At 46.2% G+C, this 24410-nt stretch overlaps 1 protein-coding gene across 3 annotated transcripts in view; it reads right to left on the bottom strand.

Annotated features, from left to right (window-relative positions):
- Positions 1 to 24410, bottom strand: part of LOC144798121 (interleukin-12 receptor subunit beta-2-like) — a 467579-nt gene that overhangs the window by 415012 nt on the left and 28157 nt on the right. For 2 of the 3 annotated variants that reach the window (XM_078668885.1, XM_078668889.1), the window contains exons 2-3: positions 20409 to 20520; positions 10437 to 10556 (exon numbers count right to left, since the gene is read on the bottom strand). In XM_078668885.1, coding sequence (XP_078525011.1) covers positions 10437 to 10512 — 76 coding nt within the window. In that variant the 5' untranslated portion in view covers positions 10513 to 10556; positions 20409 to 20520. The remainder of the gene's footprint in view (positions 1 to 10436; positions 10557 to 20408; positions 20521 to 24410) is intronic. The other variant, XM_078668879.1, reaches the window with a different exon arrangement.

A 24410-nucleotide genomic window follows, 5' to 3' on the forward strand; every position in this document is an offset into this window, starting at 1 on the left:
ACGCCAAACCACATAATTCACCTCAACTACACAATTACACAACACACCACATAAATCCATATCACACCACATGATTCCACATCATGCCACACATTTCGACAGCACACCACATAATTAAACTCCAGTATAACTACACAAAACAAAACACCATTCCACATAATTCCACTCTATAACACATTCCCATTCCAAATAATACCGGCGCTCTCATACCACATAATTACTATCCCCATAATTCCACTGCACACCATGTCACATAATTCCACTACAAAAATGCACTCCACCCCACACAATTCGACGCCACATAATTCCACAATTAACAATTCCAATCCAACCCAAATAATTCCACTACACACAGCATACGTACGCTCCAGATCTCATGGGTAAATACATCGTCATTTACAGTGCCAATAACTCTAACTCAAGCAAATGCGAGACCTATTGCATTCCCAATGCTTGTTATACATGTGTCACCCCTAAGGTGGGCCCTGAACAGCCCAGAGGGCGGGGTGCAGTATATTTTGAATGTAGGACATATACTTTTAAGTTTTACAAGGCCTGATAGTGAAAAATGCTTACATTAATTTTTCACTATTGCAAGACCTTCCTCTTTCATAGGATAACTTTGGAGTTACCTCATTACATATAATTAGCTGTAACTTTCACATAAGAACAGGTAAACAGATCATGTTTGGTGTCTTTGGAAATGTAATGAAAAATTCTCTCTTATGTTGAAGTTGGATTTTTGATTACAGTTTAGAAAATGCCATTTTTAGAAAGCTGCATTTTCCTGCCGTAGCCGTTTAATACCTGTAGCCAGTCTCTAGGTCACATGACTGAGTGTAGTTGGCAGTTGGTCTTTGTGAATTCCTCCTAGACAGCCACACAGAATAAGTGTACCTGGATAGGCCATCACTAGCAGTACGGGAGGGCAGAACTGGGCACAGAACTAATTACACTTTGGGGCGCTAGGTCGCGCACAAGCAAGATAGCCACACTAGCGTGAGGCTCCTGCAGCCCGGTGACTTTATCCTCACAATTATCCTGCCAATTGGAATAGTAGACGGTGTATGAGGCTCTCAACTGTAGGACTTGGGCTAGCTGCCAACTTGGCGCAAGAATTGGGGGATTTGAGCCGCCCCTGCTCTCGTTCTGGCGTGACAGAGATTCGCCTGGAGGAGAAGGCAGAGCTAAGCGTTGGCCCGATTCGGCCCCAGCGACTACGTGAGGCCGCGGCTGCACACGTGGTCTCTGGGCCGCGTAGTGCTGTTTGAACTGCGGCGGTGGAGATTTACCCCGAGGCCCCACACGAGGACCGCATCTTATAGTGGCTGGTGGCGGAAGCCTCTGTTCCTCGGGGGCCGTGGATGGACGGTGCTGCCTGCACTATCAGTGCAAAACTGAAGCCTGGACTGGTCACACCCTGCCCCTCATCACTACACCAAGGCGCGCACAACTCTCTGTGACACCATTACCGCTTATCACCTGATCGATGCCTAGAGATACACCCACCCGCACGCACAGGAAGGAACGCATTACACTGCACAAGTCGCTTCCTGGGCGAGACTGGACTATTGGTTGGTGTCCCGCAGGCTAGGCCCCGCAATTTCCTGAGTGCAACACCTAGACAGAACATACTCGGACCATGCACCGGTAAAGCTCAGACTGTCCTCTTTGGAATTTGGTGTGCCTCGTAGCATCTGGTGACTACATGCCTCCATTTTGCTGGACACGGTGTTTCAGGAAGAGCTGCGGGAGAACATGCAGGACTTTTTTGCGCGCAATAAAGGGTCGGTGGACAGCGTAGAAATCATTTGGTTGGCATTCACCGTGACACGTCACGGGTTCTGCATATCAAAAGGGTCCTGGGTGCTTAAAGACACAACTAATTTGTTACGTAAACTGGAGGTAGAGCTTAAATCGATGGAAGCGGAATTGGCTTTCAAACCGTATGGCTCTACACAAGCGAACTTTAGGGATAAGCTCACAGAGTACATGGAAACAGCACAGAGGGAAACGAGGTTTCGGAATAAATACTGGGTGGCCCGATGCTACAGAGAGGGGGAGAGACCAAGTAGGGCACTGGCACATACGGTTAGGAAACCTCACTGCGCTAACTATGTATTGGAAATAGAGGATCTGCAAGGGGTGGTCTATCGGGACACAGCCAGTGTAGACGACTCGCAATGAGATGCTATAGTTCTTAGTGCATTTACACACCATTATAATCACCTTTACACCACAAATAGGAAGGATGATTTGGACTTAGAGGACTATTTGGGAGATGTACAGCTAGGACGGCTAAGCGATGTTCAAAGTAAATTCTTGTTTGCCCCATTTGAGCTGGACGAGGTCAGGGATGCCATTATGAGCAGGCAATCAGGGAATGCCACTGGAACGGACGGCATCCCTGTAGAGTTCTACAAAACGTATATTGATCTCATGGCTCCTATTTTACAAGAAGTGTATGAAGAATCGCTTGAGGTGGGTTGTTCTACAAAACGTATATTGATCTCATGGCTCCTATTTTACAAGAAGTGTATGAAGAATCGCTTGAGGTGGGTTGCCTCCCTGCATCCATGAGGGAGGCTCTCATAATTTCACTATTGAAGCCAGGAAAAACGCCCCAGCAGTGTGACTCCTATAGGCCTCTCTCTCTCTGCTTAATTGTGATGCCAAAATACTGGCCAAACTGGTTACCACCCGCTTGAGCCTGTTGATGGAAAATTTGATCCTTCCTGATCAGTAGGGCTTTGTGCCCGGAAGAGCCAGATCCCACAACTTGAGGACTCTCTTTGCTGTCCTTAATAATGTTTCGCCCAACCTGCCCCTGGCTGCTGTTTTTTTAGATGCCACCAAAGCTTTTGATTCAATCGAGTAGGATTACATCTTTGGGGTACTGCTGCGTATGGGGTACCCACCCCTCTTTCTTTCATGGATTAGACTATTATATCACTTACCTGTGGCCAAGGTGCTCATTAAAGGTCACACATCCCAGGCATTCTCAATCACTAGGTGTACTCGACAGGGGTGCCCTCTTTCCCCCTGCTTTTTGCCATTGCGGTAGAGCCGTTGGCAGCGAAATTGCGGCAGCACCAGAATGATAAAGCTTTGCGGTGTAATATGTGGCAATTACTCATATCCCTCTACGGAGACGATATCACCCGATATATCCGAAACCCACAAGAAAACTTGAATCCAATCCTCTTGGAGTTTGTAGGCTTTGGGAAACTATCGGGAATCCAAATCAATTGGGGGAAGTCTTGTATTTTTCCGTTAATGGCATCGACAGTTCGCTTTCCATTGGATTACCCCTTAGAGTGGTGTGACGAGGAGCTGCGATACTTGGGGATACGTGTCACCAGGGACAGGGAAGAGCTCATGCATTTGAACTATGGCACTGCCATGAGCCGCATTGTGTTGCCCACTGGATTGCTCTGCCTCTGTCCATGGTGGACCGAGTGTCCTTAATTAAAATGGTGGTCCTTCCTCAGTAGCTTTATTTATTTCTAAATATTCCGTACTACCCTGGAAGGTTTTTCTTTGAGACACTCAGGTTGGAGTTGACGTGCCTTGTATGGGGGGGGGGCAAGTTGCTGAGATGGCAGTGGAATATACTTATTAGACCATACTCACAGGGCGGGTTCGGTATACCAAATTTCGAGCTCTACTACACTAGTGCACAAGCCCATTATGCATGGTTCTGGGTGGAACAGCCGAGGTACATGCCGCAGGTTGCGGCGGAACATTGGCTCGCGCACCCCATTCCAATAGATGGAGTTATCTATGACACTATTAACCCTAGGGATAAGATGCCGACCACCATTACATGCACGATAACAGCATGGCAGTGCATAGGGCGCATATTAAATGCTCCCATGCTATATGCTCCATCCTTACCTTTCAGGTATCACCCGAACATGCCTCTTCTCCAGGAACGCTATTTCACACGTTCAGGGAATGCACACACATTCGTACTTTGGGGGACCTATACCACAACGGGCAGTTCCGACCTGCTGAACATATGTTACAGGGTATGTACCAAACCCCACTGGACGTTTTCCTGCACACTCGGCTTAGACAAGGGATCCGATCTCTTACCCCAAACTTCCCAGAAGAGCCACAGGAACTAGTCCCACTACAACTGATGCTTAAAAATGCGACGGCTAAGCGCCTTGTCTTCCAGATATATCGGACAGTACACAGATGACCGGGGGGAATACTGTTGTTTGCAGACAGAGAGTGTGTCGGCCAACAGCAGACTTCGTTTGATACATTAAAAGTACCTGCACAGACTATATTACACACCAGCTAAGATGCATAGGTACCACTTGAAAGATTCGGACAGATGTGACAGGTGCCAAGGTCCTGGATCAGATTTTCTGCACCTGGCTTGGGAGTGTCCGGGTGTGAATGAATATTGGACGCAAGTCTTTGACGCTCTAACACTAATGACAAATACGCGCATAGAGCCCACACCATTGATGGCCTTGCTCAGCTATGTCAAACCATTGCAGGCAATACACCGCAAATATGTCGCCCTTGCACTACTGATGGCTAAGAGACGAATGGCCTGTCGGTGGGGCAGAGGGCGGGCACCCAAATTCAAGGACTGGATTACCGACTTGGTAACATGCCAGGATCGGCTCTCTACATACGCCGAGCTGTTACCTTATGCCTCTAGACCCAGAGATATCTGGGCCCCCTTGACATGCTACCTCCTGGCCTATCTGCAGGAGACCTCAGCACCCGATACAGTAATAGTCACACACTAGCAGAGTAGAAGCACAGGCGACAGGAGTTGAGATATTTCTCGCTACATAAAAGAGATGCCAATAGGGACCCAAGTAATATATTTTACAATATGAACTGTATAAGCAACTGTACAAATAATGGAAACCATAGGAGCTGTAGCAATGTGGTTTTTATTTTATAATTGCAAATGTTGTAAGCTCTACCTATATATTTCCGATTGATGCTTGATAATCCATGATGTATCTAGATATGTAACATGATTAAGACTGATGATATATGAACCAGAATTGCAAGAAGGCCAATAATGAACTGTATATTGTATGTACTGATGCTCCAGATGTTCTTTGTTCAATTGAAAACAATAAACAGAAGTTTATAAACTACTTACACTTGAATAGGTTGTATCCTGCCTCCACACAGAGAGCTGCGTACCCCCTCTAGTAGTCCGGAGCCATGGAAAGGGAGGCTGGAAACCTGTGCATTCCAAAGAGATTCCTCTAGAAGCTTCTTCCACTTTGAAGGAGGCACCTGGTATAAATATTGAACCTCAGACACCAACTTCTCAGCACACCTCTGGGCCTGTGGAGACTCTGCCAGCAAGAAGGACTGCTGTGCTGCCAAAACTGCACCCACTTTGCTGGACTGCTGGACTACTGCCTTGCTGGACTGCTGACTTGCTGGATTGCTGCCCTGCTGCCTTTCTGCCTGAGTCAGAGAGTTAGACTTCCTTCTGAATCCAGGACTGCAAGAGATAGTCTACTCACCTCCTGTTCAGAGCCACAGGCATATAACAGGCTTCCAACCACCTGAACCAGCACCCATATTCAGCTGGAGTAAGCCCCTGACCAGTGATTGCTTTTAGTTTACCAAAGAAAACTGTTAATTCCTGTGGCTGGTATTGTTAGAAGGGGAGAGGAGAAATATACACTACAAAAAGTGATTTTATCCCTGGTCTACATGTTTCAAGCCTTTCCCTAGGCTTTTCTTCAGGACCAAAAGGGATTGATCCCTTTGACTGATCTTTGATAACCTAATAGGTCTACCTGACAACTATCAGGGTGGAATGTGCATTAATACATGCATAAATACCATACCTAATTGGTATACTCCTTCTAAGCAATCTGGAAAGATAGAGTTAAATATGGTTTAAAATTATCATTTAAATATATACTGAGGAAACTACATCATCAAACTCGTGGAAAGCAAATGGAAGTGATATATTTTTCACTCGTGCACGACTGCTCATAATTGTACTATGTGAGTGCCGTGCTGCCATTCTTTTTTAAATAACAAACAAGACAATACAATACACATAACAAAAATTGCACACTCTACATATGATTTTATCCGTTGGGATCACTCCTGATTACGAGGTGCTTGATGTGTTTTTGATTTCATAAGGCATGAGTGTGACTTAAAATTGTCTGGCCGCTAGAAACCTAAAAAAATAATATTATGGTGGGTGGTCAAATGAACACGTACATGTGCGATGCCTAACTTGAGCCCCATGAGCTTATCAAGGGATGGGTGCTTGTAGTCACACACTGCAAGAAAAGAATTGAGAAAGCGGGTTAAACAAGGGTAAGTGGAATAAATTTTTCCGTGAAATGCTCGTTGCCCAGGGGGGTTCAGCCGTGCCAAACTTACATCGTCAAAGCTGCTCTCTCACCCGTTACATGCCTACCCGTGGCTCCGACGAACACTATTTGATAGTGGTCGTATGGTTAAGTAACCAGTGACTTCCTGATTTCATGTGTGTGTGTTCACACGCTAGAATGTTAACCTTCCAAGATGGCCGCTCAACAGTGGCTTTACTTCCTGGTTTGGTTTTAGGAAGGCGCAGAATCGGGCTAACTTCGGGGCAGGTAGTATTAGTTCGATTTTTTGCTTACTCCTATACAGGTATTCTACATATATATGCCAGGTTTTATAAGTTGTGGAAAAGATAGAAGTTCCCCCGATTATCGGAATTTATATGGGAAACTGGCTCATTTGTATTAGAGGGCGCTACCTCCTCCTATCATTTTGGAACTCTGCAAGGAAAGGGGGCTACATGCAGAGGAAAGAAGGCCACAAAGCTGGACCTCCAGATGGCCCTCAGCACCTATGAGAAAGTCACTAGGATGCAATCCAATCCTGAGGACTCTGAGAATAGGGATCCTAATGTGGAGGATTGATCCTGATGAGGGGGGACTTGATTTGGGAATGGATGATGAAATGTCTGTGTGCCCTGAGCAGGAGCTTCCACTGGAGGGGGGTCCTCTGGCCACTTAGAGAGATCCCAACGTGAGAGACGGAAGTGTTTCTTCAAAGGGCCTGTCCCCAGGGAAGGTGGAGGACCGGAAGTCAGAAAGGTAGCTCAAGCTGCAGTCGGTCAAAATTAGACTAGTGCAAACGAAGACTGAAAGAGCCTTGGAAGAAAAGAACATGCTGCTGGAGCATGAGAGAAGCCTGCAAGAAAAGGAGATTGAAGCTGGTCAGAGCTCAGATTCCAGTAGCAATGGTGGAAGCTTACCTGTAGTGTCTGACAAGCAGGTTTCCATGCCCATCTGGTGCCCAACTATATGGTGGGAGATGAGGTAGCCCTGAGAGTGCACAAGATACCAGAGGATCACTGGGAAGTGTGCCTTGTGGAAGCATATGCATACTGTGCAGAGAGATACACTACTCACAATAGCGGTAGAGGACCAGACCAAGTATACCCTCATGAAAGCCATCCTTGTTCTGAAATTTTGGGTGACCCCTGAGAAATATCATCAGAGGGTCAGGGACAGCCACAAACTCCCAACCTGTCTTGGATAGATTTCTTTGATTACGGAAGTAAGGCATTGAATGGCTGAGTGAGGGGCAGTAAAGTTAATGATTATGATGGGCTGTACAACCTGATTCTGAGGGAGCACATGCTCAATATTTGTTTTACAGGGATCCATCAGCACCTGGTTGATAGCAAGCTGACTGATCCCAGGAAGTGTGCTGAGTAAGCGGGCATCTGGGTCAGTACTGGGGTGTCCAAGAAGGCATCTGGGGTCATCACAAAGGGTGGCCAGGGTTTCAGACCAGAAGAAGGAATGGGGAGATAAAAAGGATAGGGACCCATTTTCAATCTGGCCACCAGAAATAAGCCTTCACACATAAGAATACTGGTTTGTCCCTGAGTACTATGAATGCTACCAGTATGGGCACATCAAGGGAGATGCTAAGTGCTCTAAGAGGGCACAGTCCCCAGTGGTGGCAAGTCCCATCGGTTGGCAAGTGTAGCGCTTAGGGAAGAGATGCTTCCACAAAGTGTGGGGGGGCAGCTCAGGTTTCCCTAGTGTCCCTGTGTGATGGAGAGATGCTACGTAAGGGCTACATGCCTGTCAATACTTCTCAGTATTGACAGTGGGTCACCTTCAGGGTTGAGGCCCTGAGAGACAAAGGAAACAGAATGTCAGGTGTCATCTGGAGTCCTAAGAGCAGGTGATAACCGATACACCAGGTTGTAGTAGCAGACAACTGTGAGATCCACTACCCAATGACGCTGGTTCCCTTTGAGTGGGAAGAGTTTCAGATTCTCTTATGGTAGGTGTGAACCTAGCCATGCCTGTGGATAGTTTGTTAAGGAACGACTTGGAGCCCATTGCCTGTAAGGAAGTGAAGCTCACATCATACCTGGAAATGTTGGGGGTGCCTGAGTGGGTTTGAGCGACCACTCGATCCATGGCTGTCTAAGAGGCGATTTAAGAGTGCCTGGAAACTGGAAGAACGGCCCTGGAAGCTGCATAGAAAAGCAATGGCAGGAGGCATGGGAAACCAGCCTATGACGCTCTCGTGGTATCAGTGGATGGGGCGCTGAAGGAGGTGGTCCAAGAGCTAACTAAGGAGGACACAGCCTTTCTAGGAGACCTATCTGAGCTTGCTGAGTTGCAAGTTGACGGTGTGCACACCAGGGAGGAGCCCTGCAAAGCACAGAGAGAGTGTCTAACTCTAGAGGGGTTGAAGTGGCAGGCTGAAGCCCAGGAAGCTGGTAACACCTCTGGAGATTACTTTATTTACTGGTAGACCAACCTCCTTTACAGTGAGTCTAAGGCGCATATGCATGGGGCAACACTTGTGCTGGTGGTCGCCCAGTGTTACAAGGCCTTCCTACTAGTTCTGGCTCATAAGATACCCTTGGCAGGACATATGGGGCAGGGCAAGACCTTTGAATGGCTTGTTACCCAATTTTATTGACCCCAGTTGAGGACAGCCTCAAATGCTTTCGGGAGGACTTTTTGCCTCTGTCAGGCTTGAGATTACATTTTTCTCTATGTTTCTAAATTGGTGTGGGATTCTTCTTGTATTATGTTTTCACTTTATTAATGTTTGAAGTTCTGCATAACTAATTTACACATTGCCTCTAAGTTAAGCTTGACTTCTCTTGAACACAGGTCAAACTAGGGTTTGCTTGTGCCTCACTCTGACAGGGATTGCGGTTTCTTTATGAGTAAGGTTTCACTCCCCTCAACCAGTACCCCAATTTCGTACAGTGCTGGACTGTTCTTATTGAAGCATGGTCAAGATTGATTTGCATATGGCTGGGTCCAAACTGAGGTGGCATAGTGTGCAAAACAATAATGGCCTGGATGCAACTCAAGTAATTACCAGTGACTGAGATTACTTCAAGCATTTAACCCATCACTTGTTTGTATACTTCAGTGCGACATCCTACGTTCAAAGGATGTGGCCAGACATATGTCCTGTGCTCACTGTGTCCCTTGAATCAAGCTACACTGGACTCCAGAGCCCCAATCAGGGTGTAACTAGTCTTGGGTTGCTGCTGTTCAGCTTTAGAGAGGACCTAGCCTGGCAGTTTTCAAAAATCTTTATTCGGTTATTCATACAAACAACCATAAAAGCACAATTCAATGAAAACACAGTTAAAATTAGATCAATCTAAAAACCACATCCAGAATTATCAATCACAATTGATCATGTACAGTGCAATGTTAAAAACAACGATTCTAGACAATTAACCCTCCATGCTATTTCTAAATCTTAGGGCTAGTTTTAAAAAGCCAGTTACAAATAAAGTGCAATCGTGAGTTAGCAACTGTAAATAACAAAGTGCAGGTCTAACCTGGCAGTTAGTACAGGAGTGATTCGATTGAAGCAGGGGCATGACTGCAGCCCCGAGTAATTATGAGTTGCTGAGATTAACTCAACTCTTCCAACCATTAATTTTGTATATCTTAGTCCACCTCAATAAGCTTCAGTTACACACAGATATACAAAAGAAAACAATGACACTAAAATGCAAAATATATAAACCATTGAATTTAAAACCAGAATCATAAATTGTTTTCTGGTCATACAAAATTAGTCTCAGTGTAAAATGCAGGGACAAGTACTATAATAGTAAACAGGAAAAGGCTTCAGGCATATGCAAATCCCTAGTGAAGTAAACAGGAAGAGCAACATGGAAAAGGGCAGCTGTTAGGCGTTCAGATATCATACCACCCCATATCACCCAGCCATAACAAAGAAGAATTAAATATGAGATAGATGGCTCCTAAGAAACTGACCTAATTGTTACAGATATTATAGATGTTTTAGATTATAAGCAATGTATTATTGATAAAACAATATAGAGAGAAAGTCCAATTTCAACACTACTAATGCAATGCTGAGGAAATTATCTTTTTATAGTTGACAATAACTCTTACCTGTTGCTGCTTTTGTTATTAGCAACATTGTCATCACGTTAAAGGCAATCCATTGCACTTTAGGAGCACAATCCATGGGTTAAACATTTGATTAGCCAGCATGAAATCACTGTCTTTGTCCTGTAAAAGAAAAAACACTGTATTTTACTGTTGTCCCTATGCTTGATTAAGTTATTTCAGCTTTAATAAGGTGGCCTCTAGTAAAATAGCTGCCAATCAGGTTTCTGAGCTTTTATATGTGTTATCTTCAATCATAAGCAATGTTTGGTTTTCCTGAATGCAAGGCGAACAATCCATACATAATGCTGAAATGTTTGTCAGCATTGTGCACAAGAGGTAACCTGGCACTGATGAGTAATGTTATCTTAAATGGGGAATAGGCTATTCCACATAGGCTCCATCCTGTGTTTCTGAGCATATGACATATTGGAGTTTGTGGCTTATAGGTCTGGTTACAGACAGTTTATGCTGTGTAGAAGACCTTTGGTAATCAATTCCTTAAAGCAGCAGAATAAGAAGTATGGGGAGAGCATGGACTTTGAATCAGTCCCCTTCAGTCATTGGCTTTTATTTGTTTTTCATGGTTTGCCAATTGCTTATATGAGCTGTCCATCAAGGACCTGACATTTTTTTTTAAACCAGGAGACAGTGCCGATCTGCCTCATCACGAATGCATGTGTTTGGTCACTTGATCGATTTGGGAGACATTAAAGGTCACATGAAGATGGTTGCAGTAAAATCCTGCATTTAACTGCAACTGCCCTCAAGGTGGCTTTCAGTGCCACAATCAGTGGTTCGCTTATAGGCGACCCTGCAATATTCGGACGGTGCACCTCTTGTTGCAACAAGTAATTTACATTTTTGAGTAAGTTTACTACTTTTTGCTTATTCACAAAATCCAGGAAGTAACTTCAGCAATACACATCGTTAACCACTGGTACTGTAACGCCCTCCCATAGAAAATAATGAAGGTAGGGAAATAAAATAAAACCCATTACAAAATATTGTTACATTAAATGAAATTATTTAAAATAGTTAAATGTATAAATAAATATATTTTATTTTAAAAATATATATGACAAGAGTACATAGTTATTATTTAATTAAAATATTTAGTACCGTATTTTGAATGCAAATATTAATGTAGCAATAATTGTTAATAAATTCTAACTCAAATAATTGTAATTAATTTTATACATCTCTTTTAATAATAAATGCACAGTAGTATTTCTTAACGTGGGAATTTATTTTTTAAGTTAAACTTCAGAAACTATTTTATTTCACTTTAATATATTTCAATTAATGAAGGATATAGTTCGAAATGAAATTAATAGCACTGTAGCATTTTTTTTACATTTTGTGCTACATTTAATTTACACATATAATATGAATGTGCAACAATATTTAACAAAAAATATTTTAGTACACTTTTATAGTTCCCTATACTTCTCTACAATCGGGGCAGAGCTAAAGCATGGGGGGGAAAAAGTTTATTTATGCCGATCCACTACATGTCTGTTTTTAACTGCAAAAAATAATATAATCAATCAATGACACTTATAAAGCGCGCTACATACCCGTAGGGTCTCAAGGCGCTGGGGGGGGGGGGGTGCCGCTACTGCTCGAACAGCCAGGTCTTCAGCTTCTTCCTGAAGGAGAGGTGGTCTTGGGTCAGGCGCAGGTCGGTCGGGAGGGAGTTCCAGGTCTTGGCGGCCAGGTAGGAGAAGGACCTTCCTCCTGTAGTCGCTCTTCGGATGCGGGGGACGGCGGCGAGGGCGTGGTTGGCTGATCGGAGGTGGCGTTTGGGAGCGTAGAAGTTGACTCGGCTGTTGAGGTAGCTCGGGCCTTGGTCGTGTAGGGCTTTGTGTGCGTGGGTGAGGAGGCGGAAGGTGATTCTTTTGTTGACGGGGAGCCAGTGAAGGTCTCTCAGATGTCCGGAGATGTGGCTGGTTCGCGGGATGTCGAGGATGAGTCTGGCTGAGGCGTTCTGGATCCGCTGGAGTCTCTTCTGGAGCTTGGCGGTGGTACCGGCGTAGAGGGCGTTGCCGTAGTCCAGTCGGCTGGTGACGAGGGCCTGGGTGACGGTCTTCCTGGTCTCGGTGGGGATCCACCAGAAGATCTTCCGTAGCATGCGTAGGATGTTGAAGCACGCCGAGGAGACGTTGTTGACTTGCCTGGTCATGGAGAGGGAGGGGTCCAGGATGAAGCCCAGGTTGCGTGCATGGTCTGTCGGTTTGGGTGCGGTGCCCAGGGCGGGAGGCCACCAGGAGTCGTCCCAGGCGGAGGGTGAGGAGCCCAGGATGAGGACCTCCGTCTTGTCCGAGTTCAGTTTCAGTCGGCTGGTCGTCATCCACTCGGCTACCTCTTTCATCCCTTCGTGTAGGTTGGCTCTGGCGGCGGCGGGGTCGTTGGTCAGGGAGAGGATCAGCTGGGTGTCGTCGGCGTAGGAGATTATGCTGAGGTTGTGTTTGCGTACGATGGCCGCGAGGGGGCTCATGTAGACGTTGAAGAGGGTGGGGCTCAGAGATGATCCTTGGGGGACGCCGCAGATGACTTTGGAGGCCTCTGACTTGTACGGTGGTAGGCGGACTCTCTGTGTTCTTCCGTCGAGGAAGGAGATGATCCATTCCAGCGCCTTGTCCTGGATTCCGATGTTGCTGAGGCGCCGTACTAGGGTGCGGTGGCAGACCGTGTCGAATGCCGCGGAGAGGTCTAGGAGGATGAGGGCCGCTGTTTCTCCATTGTCCATCAGGGCTCGGATGTCATCGGTGGCGGCGATGAGGGCGGTCTCGGTGCTGTGGTTGGCTCGGAAGCCGGACTGTGAGGGGTCGAGGGATCCGTTCATCATACATTTTCCCTTCACAATATTGGGGTTTGTTTTAAATTTCAGCATGGGACTGATAAGTTTGAATTGCACTTTGAAGTACATAAATTCCATTGATTAATGAATAACGGTAGATTGTCTGTCCATGTCATAACTTCAGAGGGTTCACTGGTGAGCTGTTAAAGTTTAGAACTAGAGCCCCATTAGTACTGGGATAGACCTACTAAACTGAAATAGAGTTTTGTAGGATATTCTACTGTATCCCTGCTACTCCAGCACCACCTGTCTGCTCTCAGCAGTGAACAAGTGAGGTGAAACTTTGGGCTCCCGTTTGGGTTTAGTACGTTTTACTGCCATTTCTAGTACCTAGCGCACAAGCCCATGTGACACCTCTGAGGGAAGGAAGCTTGCGCTGCTAATGCCAATGTGGCACATGTCCTTAGCATCAGGTGAGAACATATTTTTGGTGTAGGAAAGAGAGAATGATTGTCATTATGTACTTGTTCGCTTTCTGAAGTACACCTCATTAGTGAAGGGTGTGACCCTTGTGTGTATTTTTCTTTTCATGAATAACATGTTGAACCCTCAGCCAAAGAATCCAGGGGGCCAGGGCTAAACCTTGAAAGTGCACTGTTGTGCACTGTAAAGGGCCTTCATCCCAGTCGGGGTGCTTTCCAATGTGCTTGCATTTCTTGTCTGTCTCTCTTTATTTCGTCTCATTTGTTATGACTGGACTGGGTCGGAACCAAAAGCAGCCCAGGCAAAAAGGTTCAAAGCAGCTCTCTCTCTCTCTCTCTCTCTCTCTCTCTCTCTCTCGCTCTCTTCTTTCTCTTCTCTCTCTCTCTCTCTCCCTTCTTTCGCTTCTCTCTCTCTCTCTCTCTCTCTCTCTCTCCCTTCTTTCTCTTCTCTTTCTCTCTCTCTCTCTCTCTCGCTCTCACTCTCTCTCTCCCTCTTCTTTCTCTTCTCTCTCTCTCCCTTCTTTCTCTTCTCTTTCTCTCTCTCTCTCTCTCTCTCTTTCTCTCTCTCTCTCTCCCCTCCCCCATCTCTCAATACTTCCCGTGTGCCTGCAGTTGTATATAAACCTCAGGGAGCAGTGGAGAGTGACAGGGTTCTTTCTCCCTGGACCTCCAAAAACCTGTCTTCAGTGGCTCCCAGCGAAATACTCGCTGAGATAAATGTCCAGGCCGACCCTGCCGTTTGTTGTATGGTGGGACTTGTTTCAGGCTAGATTTTAGGTGTCTGTGCTTCTTTTGCTTGCAGAATTTACCAAGAAATGGTGAATCATTTCTAGGGTGTCTTATTTTCCATCCGAGGCCAAGGTTACTGTCCATCTCATTTTCTACCCTGTGCCCTATCCATTGGTGCACTTATCCATCACTCCTTTATCCTTGTATGGCCTCATACACACATTCATCCAACTATGCACTCCCTCATTGATTCAGTCCTCCATGCACTCAACCATTCGCCCCCACACTCATCCGTTCATGCAGTCACTGGCAAATGTTCTTATTTACTCATTCCCTCAAAATAAATTCACCATTCAATAAAAAAACACTTTTATCACTGATAACAAAGTCAAACTATTGACTTTGACAGTGCTTGGCGGTATTTGCCAATCTTGCAGAGTTTATTTTTTTGCAGAGTTTTATATAGCGCGAACTAGACCCGAACCGAATCAGGTATCAGAGCGCTTTACATAGCACCAGTTACGTTACATGAGGACATACATTTTAGGCACGGGGAGATTAAGTGATTTGCCCAGAATCACAGGAGGTTTTTGGCGTTGTTACCGAGACTCGAGCCCAGATCCCCAGGTCCGAGGTCGAGCGCCTTAGCCTTTAGGCCAACCCCTCTCCCCAGAGTGCTGTGCTTCCGCCTTCAGTGAGAATGAATAATTAGAAGTTTATTTATGATGTGATACTGCTGCTTGCAGGCCATGGAAGCCATTGATGCCCGGTCTTCACTTCCTTTCACTTGTTATTACTAACCACCAAGCCCACCAGAGCTACAACAGCTTTGCTATAACATAAGGCTAATTACATGAGGTAATCTCTGCATTCAAACTGTGATGTTTAGGCACCTTGATACCAAGATAAACTCAAATGCTAACATCAGAAATTATCATTAAATAAAAAAAAAAAATCACCAATACTTTGACAGGTTCCCAGATGTGATCAGATATTATTCTCGTTGCTCTTGCTCTTCTGCTTACACTGATATTTTAGCTTCTACTGCTTTTCTTTACACTGGTGTAAGAAATGTTCTTATTAAGTGTAATGCATTTATAAAACATGCTTATTTGTATTGCCTTTTATCGCTCTACTTGACAATAACACAATGTCACAAGCCGACTGGACTACGGAAACACGCTTTACGCCGGAACAACAGCCAAATTACAGAAAAAACTCCAACGCATTCAGAACGCCTCAGCCAGACTTATCCTAGACATCCCCCGCCAAGCTCACATATCCGGTCACCTGAGAGACCTCCACTGGCTCCCTGTCAACAAGAGAATAACGTTCCGTCTACTCACCCACGCACACAAAGCCCTCTACGACCTAGGACCCAAATACCTCAACACGCGCCTGACCTTCTACACCCCCACCCGCCAACTACGATCGTCCAATCAAGCCCTCGCCGCGATTCCACGCATCCAAAGATCCACCATGGGAGGAAGATCCTTCTCCTACTTAGCGGCCAAGACCTGGAACTCTCTCCCCACCCACCTCCGCCTTACACAGAACCACCTCTCCTTCAGAAAACAACTCAAAACTTGGATATTCGATAAGTAACGCTCCCCCCCCCCTCAAGCGCCTTGAGACCCTCTGGGTGAGTAGTGCGCTATACAAATTCTAACTTGACTTGACTTAACTTGACTTGACTGGGAAGACCCACTTAGACGCTTCAACAGACTCTATAACCCTATCACTCAGCGTATTATCTAACATTTCTTTTACCTTGCCGCTTACCACTCCTGGAGCTCTCCCTAATCTGTGTTTAACAAGAATGGGACCCTTTTCCAACACAGTTCTATGGGTGTACCCTTCATTTCTCCCAGATTCTCACTGAAGACATCTTTCCTTACAACCAGCACCTCATCAGTCGTAATATCCATCACCAGCAATACTTGCCATGGGGCATTGGGAATAATAACAATATGCAAGTCAAACTGATGCCTCCACCCCAAAATAGGTGGCCCATCTTCAGCCATGTAGACTTTTCCCATGACCTGTAGTAATTTGAACTCAATGGGAGACGAAAAATATCACAACACTTCTATCTTTTTTCCCTGATAACCTCTAGAATTAATATCTTTGGGCAGGAGAGTAATATGATGCCACTCCTTTCTCCACATCACCTTAGGTACCATCATGTATAAAGAGCCGGAGTCAACCATCATTTCCATCCATTTGCCCAGAACCTGGAATGATGCCTTCAGTCGAATCCTTATGACATTTTCTCCCAAGCCAGGAAGAACCATCAATGTGCGATCCTCATTCTCATCTTCCCAACTGAAGTCATCGGAACTGCCACATTGGATTTGTCAGACCCCTTACAAACCCAGGCATAATGACCTCTACGCCCACATCTTCTGCGCTCCTTGTTTGAAGCAAAACACCACTTGGAGTCATTGTTATGATAAGCCCTCCCGCACCTGGAGCAACCCTTGCTTTGGCCCCTCTCTCTGCTTAAGTATTGTACTTGCTGGTTGTTGCTTTAGTTGCTTTTCTTTCTTCTGCAATTTCCGCTTCTACAGCCTCCTTTCTACTCATCTCTTTCATACATTTCTCCGATACTTCAACGACCTTAGCAATGGAGATGGCAATTGAGATGGCATTCTTCAAAGAAGGATTTTTTGCTGCTGTTCAACTCGTCGGTCATTTGGCCAAAATTACATTTTATTGAAAGTTCATGTAAGCCTGATACAAAATCATTCAGCTATTTGCCAGGTTTTTGAGGTCTGGTATAAAACTTGAATTGTTGTATTACAGGATTTTCCACCTTGGCAAAACTTTTCTCCAGACGTAGATTAGCCTCCTTGAACACATCCTCGACAGGCTGATTGTCACTACCCAGCATCTGGGGTAAATATTTAAAAATATGATGAGCCTCCTTGCCGATGGTGCTTTCTTTCATTCAGGCGTGAATTCCAGCCCATCCGGTGCAAAACTTTAATTATCAAACAGTTCTATCCACTCCTCCCATTGAATGGAAGGTTGACCCTGCTGTGCCAAAAACGGGGGTGCAACCACACCTGAAGAACTTGCCATTCTTAAATGCCAGAGGAGCTCGCAAAGGGTTAATGTCTTGCTTGCTGAGTTACTTTCCTCTAATAAGAACCATGTAGTCTTCTCAGAAATAAGATATTGGCGAAGGATCTTTCCGCTAAGGTGTCACGTGGGCCATGACACTCCTTTTTCAAAAACTGCCCCAGCCACAGAACAGAACAGATGAGTCCTCCTCCTCAGCATACACAGACCCAAAATGGTAGGGTACTGCCTCCGACCAAGGCGTTGTGTAGGCAGGGCATGCAGTCTTTACACAATAAAAGACTGGTAGTGCAGCACGTACCTGGTGTAGCAGTCTAGATGCTGTCGAATGGATCCTCCCCTTTACCTGTTAGCCCGGAAGGGCCAATTCACAATGTAGCACTCTCTGGCAAGGCATGGCCAGAGAGCATAAATAAATGGGCGGAGGTCGCTCTGTACTTCCGGCCCACAGAGAGATACTAGTGTCTGTGTGCCTTGATCTCTGCGCTGTGACGTAGGGCCCACCACGAGGTGCTGAAACACCTGCCTACGTGAATAACACTGGAGACAAGGGTGGGTGTTCCTCCCTGTGCCTGCATCATCACCACTCTGACCCCTGCTCCCGGCCCGTCGGCCGGGTAGAGAGCTGTCCGGCTTGTGCTGCGTGCCACGGAGGATCCGGCAGCTGATCGGAAGGCGATTGCTCCCTCTATGGCATGCCTGCCTGATCATTGCTCTTGCTACTACTGGCTCCCGAGGTACAGAACTGCTCCAAACAACTACCTGCGTGCCACATCTCCAAGCATGCCCTCCTGCGACGCTGGTGCTCCTGGTGCACCGCCAACAGAGGCCTGCGTCAAGCAACGAGGTGCACGCATGCACAGAGGAGTCCTGCTGCACCCTGCTGCCTCCTACGAGGCCCAGTTCTAGCCGTCAGCAGTGTCTCACTCCTGCTGTGCTGCTCCTGCCATCATGTAAGGGGTCACGCAGTGGTGCGCTCAAGAGCCCCTCCATGTACACTGGGAACTACACCCTGCTGCCTCCAATGCAGGCCAGTCCTAGCCGTCAGCAGCGTTTTGCTCCCGCTGTGCCACTCCTGCCATCCTGAAGGGGGTCGCACAGTGGCGAGCTCAAGAGACCCTCCCTGCACTCTGGGAACTGCTCTGCTGCATAGCGGCCACCCAAGGGCAGCAAGTAAGATAGGAACTCAGCACAGACTAGTGCATCTCACACGACGAGTACAAGAAAGGTAGCTGATCAAACAAGCACTGCTCAAACCAATCACACCAGGGTGCCACACCTCGCCACCTAAGTAAGCACCAGAGCAGCCATACTGGCCAAAAGTACACGCCAGGATAGATAACCAAGCTGGTCAAGCAGCTCCGCCACCGTAACCACCCACCCCACAAGGGGGACCACCAGTCGCCCATCAGCTGGCACAACATTCACAGATCAACGCCCTACCTCCGTTCCGTAAACTTATAGACCCAGGCACCGCTCCCCCTCGGTGGACCATCTGGATCAGCAGGTTGGACAATTATTTCACGTCAACGCGTGAAACGGATGGGGCAGTGAAACGGTCACTGCTACTACACTTTGCGGGGGAGGAGATATACAAGCTATTTTCTCACCTACCTAACACCGGTGCAACCAACGATTACAATGCGGTGAAGACTGCTCTAAATGCCCACTTCGATCCTCAACTCAACCCTGATTATGAACGAGTTGAGTTACGCCAAGAACGGCAGTGAGAAGGCGAATCAATTGATCCATTTTATGCGCGACTCAGGGAACTAGCCAGCACATGTACGGGCCACGACCAAAACAAAGAGGTGAAGGCCCAGCTAATACAGGGGTGTCGAAACAAGAGTCTCCGGACCCTTATCCTGCCTAAGCCTGGCATAACCCTCAAAGATATACTCATACTGGCGCGCTCACACAACCTATTAGATGCCAGGGCAACTACGATGGACCTCGCCATAAAACAACAAGGCAAAAAACCTGTAGCTTTCAAAACCGAAAGAGCGGTTGCTGTGTGCGCACCGACCAGAGGGGCGCGAAGGAGATGGCCAAGCAGGAATACGCAGAAGTCGCGTTGTGGATTCTGCCGAGGGGAAGAACACCACCAGGAATAATGCCCTGTGTAAGGACGGACGTGCTCTAAATGCGACACCCCCAATCATTTTGCAGTAGTGTGCAGAGGAGGACCACGGAATCGAGGTGCCCAGGGGAGGAGACCGCCATCCAGATCAGTGAAACTTCTGCCTATAGATGACCAGGAAGGCCCAAAGACGTCCAGAACATCTGTGCAACCACAGCAATATCTAGAAGACTGATGAAGAGGGCAAATGCTACCGCATATCCTTTGCTAGCGACCACAAGCGGAAGAGGCGCCCCGACCTACCTGCGCCATTGAGATCGCTAGATGTAATGTAATGCAATGTGTATACTTGTAAAGCGCACTGTTGCCAGCCGGCGTCCTGGCGCTCTATACCGCTGGGGAACCCGTCCTGGCTTTCCCTGTGGGATGGTCCCTGTTGGGAATCCCCAAGGTGGAGCCAGGCATCCCCGGCGTTGATGGGGCCGTTGTGGAGATTAGGGAAGCTAATGCCCAGAGTTGCCGAGTGCGACCCCTGGTTAGAGTAGGCACCGAGGCGAGAATTATCAAGTCCGCTGACCCTGGTCCACGCCCCTGCCGCGTCGGGAATCGAACCCTGGTCCCAGGCCGACTTCTGCTTCCGGGTCTGCAGCCTCTAACCAGTGAGCCACACCACTCCACTAGATCGCCCGTCACAGCCCTGATTGACACTGTGCGTCCGTTAATGTGATGGGGTGTCAACAATACAAGTGCCTTAACCCAAGGCCCATGCTAGTTCCATCACACGTGAGAATACTTACCTATGGCAGTCAAACGCCTCTACCCCTCAAGGGAAAGATGGTGGTGCCAGTGAAATAGAGGAACCATGAGATCACCATAGCGTTTCATCTGGTTGACAGGGAAGCCAACATCCTAGTAAGTAATTTTTTTTTATGCATGATTAATTAAAACAGTTGCATTCAGAACATTACAGGTTGATATCTAAAATAGTTACATTAGATAAATAATTAAAGTAAGTATAAGGTTAAAAACAACCTTGCTTTGGTATAAAAAGACATAAAATTGTTCCGATTGTAGTAGCACTACTGACACAGGATTGCAGGCCTATCTGAGGTCATTGTATGAACTGCATAATATTAAAACCAGTGGACCAATTCAGAGTCTGTTATAGTCTGAGTAGGTCACTGGTGTTGGCAGCAACAGGGTTTCAGTCTCTGTGCTATCAGGTCAAAAAGATTTGTAAGGCGAACGTTTAGCTGCAATAAAGAGGGATTAAAACACATCATCACTGCCTGTCTGCAGGGCCTTACTCCATGCTGCTTAAATAGTGGTTTTAACAGACTTTTATGTATATCGTCTAGCTTCTTGCATATGCAAATAATATGAATCAAGGTCTCAGGGCCATTCACACAAAAACGGCACAAGTGATCGGTCCCTCTTCTTTCCCACGGTGGTATGAACGGGTTGATCGGGCCGACTCCCAGCCGTAGCTTTAAAAAAGTTTCTTTGGTCTTGAGCTAGGTTCCATCCTTGAGGTAGGGCTGAGGTTTTAGAACATTGTAGTTGTTAAGCACAACCCAGGCGTGAGCTCTCTTGGAAAACGAGTTCTTGTCCTCTTTGGCCGATAAGAGCCTGGTCGATTTTTTTAGTATTTGTTTGAAAACCAAATGGCCCATTGGAGTATTCCAGGCATCTGCCAGGCCAAGTGCCTGCAGAGAGTTCTGTAGGTAGACATTAACTGGTGATTTTCCAGAGCGGGTCAGCTCTAGCCACAGTTGGTTATTCAAGGTCCCTCTCTCGCCAGCTCTGATTTTGTGCCAACTCTTTAAGAAAGCTCCCTGCCTTTCTATTTCCTGTTTCTGGATTCCAAATTCCAGCCTTCTTTGCGATGGCGAAACATATTTGGGGAGCTGAAATATCACCGGGTAGGAGGTTGCGATTATACAGTCAAGGGTAGCAGCATCTCTTCCTGTCATGGATTCGCTCCCGTAGGTGATTACTGGTTGTAATTTTAGCGTAGGACCTTTAAGAGGGGGTCAAGTGTTTAGTCTGGCAGCAATTTCTTCAGGGGCTTTATTGCCATGCAGGTCATTACTCCCTTCCTTTGTAAAGATTCAAGTTGAGGTTTGAAGGAGTTGTTTTTATCTAGGAGTACGCCCAAATATTTGTAAGTATACTTGTTCCAGGCGTTTACCTTCCATATACCAACTGGGATTTGTCTTCTTGCGGTGGTTTACGCTCATAACTTTTGATTTTTTTAAATTTATTTTTAGTCCGTTCCGATGTGAGAAGTTGTGGGTGGCATCTAAAAGGTGCTGCAGTCCTATCGGAGTTCTACTGATCAGCACTAGGTTGTCAGCGTACAGTAAGTTTGTCAATACCATGGCGCCTAGCTTCGGGAAGTGTGAGGAGCAAGCATCCAGTTCTGCTGGCAGGACCGCCAGGAAGAGGCTGAAGAGCAAAGGGGCCAAAACCCATCCTTGCTTTAAGCCCTTCCTTGTAGTCATTTTTCTTGAGAGGTGCCTTCCTGCGCATATTTTTAATTCTGACCCATGTGTCGGTATGCAGCTGAATTAGTTGATCTAGGAGGGTTAACGGAATCCCCATTCTTTCAGCTTTAACCAAAGTTTGGAGCAGTCTATGTGGTCGAAGGCCGCAGTGTAGTCAATGAAGCAAAGGTACAGGGGATGTTTACCTTGCTTCGCTACATCCATAAGCATGGTTAAGGCCATGATGTTGGTTGTAGTTCCTAGCCCTTGACGGAAACCCATTTGAGTCATTGGTGTTATACTACTTCTAGTAGACCAGGCGACCAGGTGTTTAAGAACAATACCTGCATAGTATTTAGCCTCTGTGTCAATCAAGGCTATCAGACGATAGTTGTTTGGGTCGCATCTCGCTCCTTGCTTGAATATGGGACTGATGATGACTCTGGAATTTCTGTTGTTCCTATAGCATGTCCTATTACTGGGACTAGTGCATTGCTAAAGAAGTCTGCGTCCTGCTTATATAGCAAAGGTGGTATACCATTCGGGCCCGGAGCTCCTGCCCGTCTGCCTCTGGAAATTTGTGTACGTATATTATTGACTAAGAGTTCTTTTTGCAGGTCTTCAAAACAAGTTTTGCAGTCGTGGCTTGACGGAGGAGCTACCTCTGGCTGCGACATGATCGATGGTTCAGGACCCACGTCCCCTTGGTGCTTTTAGTTGCTACCCTCCCGAATGGTATTTTTTGTGCCGAGGTGACTCAAGTTGCCCAGGGGGACTGTAATTTCAGGTTCTTGGTTGTTGAAATGTTAAGTTAAGTAGTCTAAACAGGTCGCTTCGGTGATATTGGAGCTAATACCTTGATGATTGGGGTGCTGCAAATTGTAGACTGTTTTCCAGAAATTAGCCCTATTTTTCTGATTTGCATCAAACATACGTTTTGCCCAGAGTTCATCATCTTTTGCCCTTTTCTTCTCCCATCTGCTTCTTTTTAGAGATGTCCTTAACTCGCGGAGCGTGCCTTGAAGTTTCCAATTGTTTGGGGATCTGCGCAGTTGCTTAAAAATTTGATTTATAGTTTGTTTTAGTTTTTTAGAGACAGGGCTGTTTTGTGCATCAAATGAAGCAGCTGTCACTTTCACTTGCTTATGATTGTTGCATTGTGAGTATTTGTCTCCTATTGATTTGGTAAATGGTTACCAGCTTTCTATTGGATGGGTTGAATTGGCTTGAACTTGATTATAAAGAACTTGGACCTCTGCTGCTATTTTGTCAATATTGGCGGAGTTGCATCTTATTCTTCTTAGGTTGCTCGTTTCTTCCCGCAAGATGGAATTGCTAGTTTCTGAGATTTGGCAGGCTCTTGTTAGAAGATTCAACTCTTGTGGGAGGTGGTCACTAAAATTACTGTTGCCGATCTTGAAGGAGACTACTTTATTAAACAGGGACAATGTTGTAAAAAGTAAAGTCTAGATGTGATGATGCAACAGTTGAGTGGTATGTAGCTGCTGGTGGGATATTGTCTTTAAACCGTCCATTCAGGGCTCTCATATTTAGGTGTTCTAGGCCCCTAAGTAAGTTCGTTGCTATGCCTGGCGGCTTAGTGGACCGTATTTGGCGTTGTGTTGGAATTTCCCATGCTCTCGAGAGGTCCTGCGTTGAGTCTTCTTCCTTGGTAGACCCTAAGAGGTGCATGTTGACATCACCAGCCAGGACTATGAGGTCCTTTGATTCTTCTTCCATTACTCTCTGTAACTCGAGTAACAGCTCTTTCACTGCCTTTGATTTTTGTTTCAGGTGAACATAAACGTTTTTTATTATGATTTCCTGTTTAAGGTGATTTTGCCTGAGAGTTACCTTTATTCCTTGAATGTAGCTTGGTGGAGTTAGGTGTATAGTGATAGGGAGGAGCTCTCCAAGTTTAGTTATTGAAGCAGAAAGGTGTAAGCCCCCCGAGTGGCGACCAAAAGCTGACATCTTTGCTGCCAGCAATGAGTAGGTGGCGTAGCCTTGCAGGTCTTGAGGCTTATAGCCCACGTTTCTTGAAGCAAGATAATGTCAAATGTAGTCAGGTAATTTGTGAACTCTTGATCGTGCATTTTTGAGGCTAAGTCATTAACGTTCCAGACACAAATGGTAATAATACCGTTGCGTTCTTTCTGTGAAGGCTGTACTGAATCAGTTGCCTGTCATAGTGAACATGCCGGTGCTATTTGCCAATGAAAGTCAGTCCTGTTGTTGGACGATAAAGTGAACTGTGAGTCTGAGGAAACTTGGGTCAGTTGCAGTGCAATTTCCAAGTTTGCTTCAATTGCA

The sequence above is a fragment of the Lissotriton helveticus genome, chromosome 1_2, assembly GCF_964261635.1.
Source record: "Lissotriton helveticus chromosome 1_2, aLisHel1.1, whole genome shotgun sequence".
Lineage (NCBI taxonomy): Eukaryota > Metazoa > Chordata > Amphibia > Caudata > Salamandridae > Lissotriton > Lissotriton helveticus.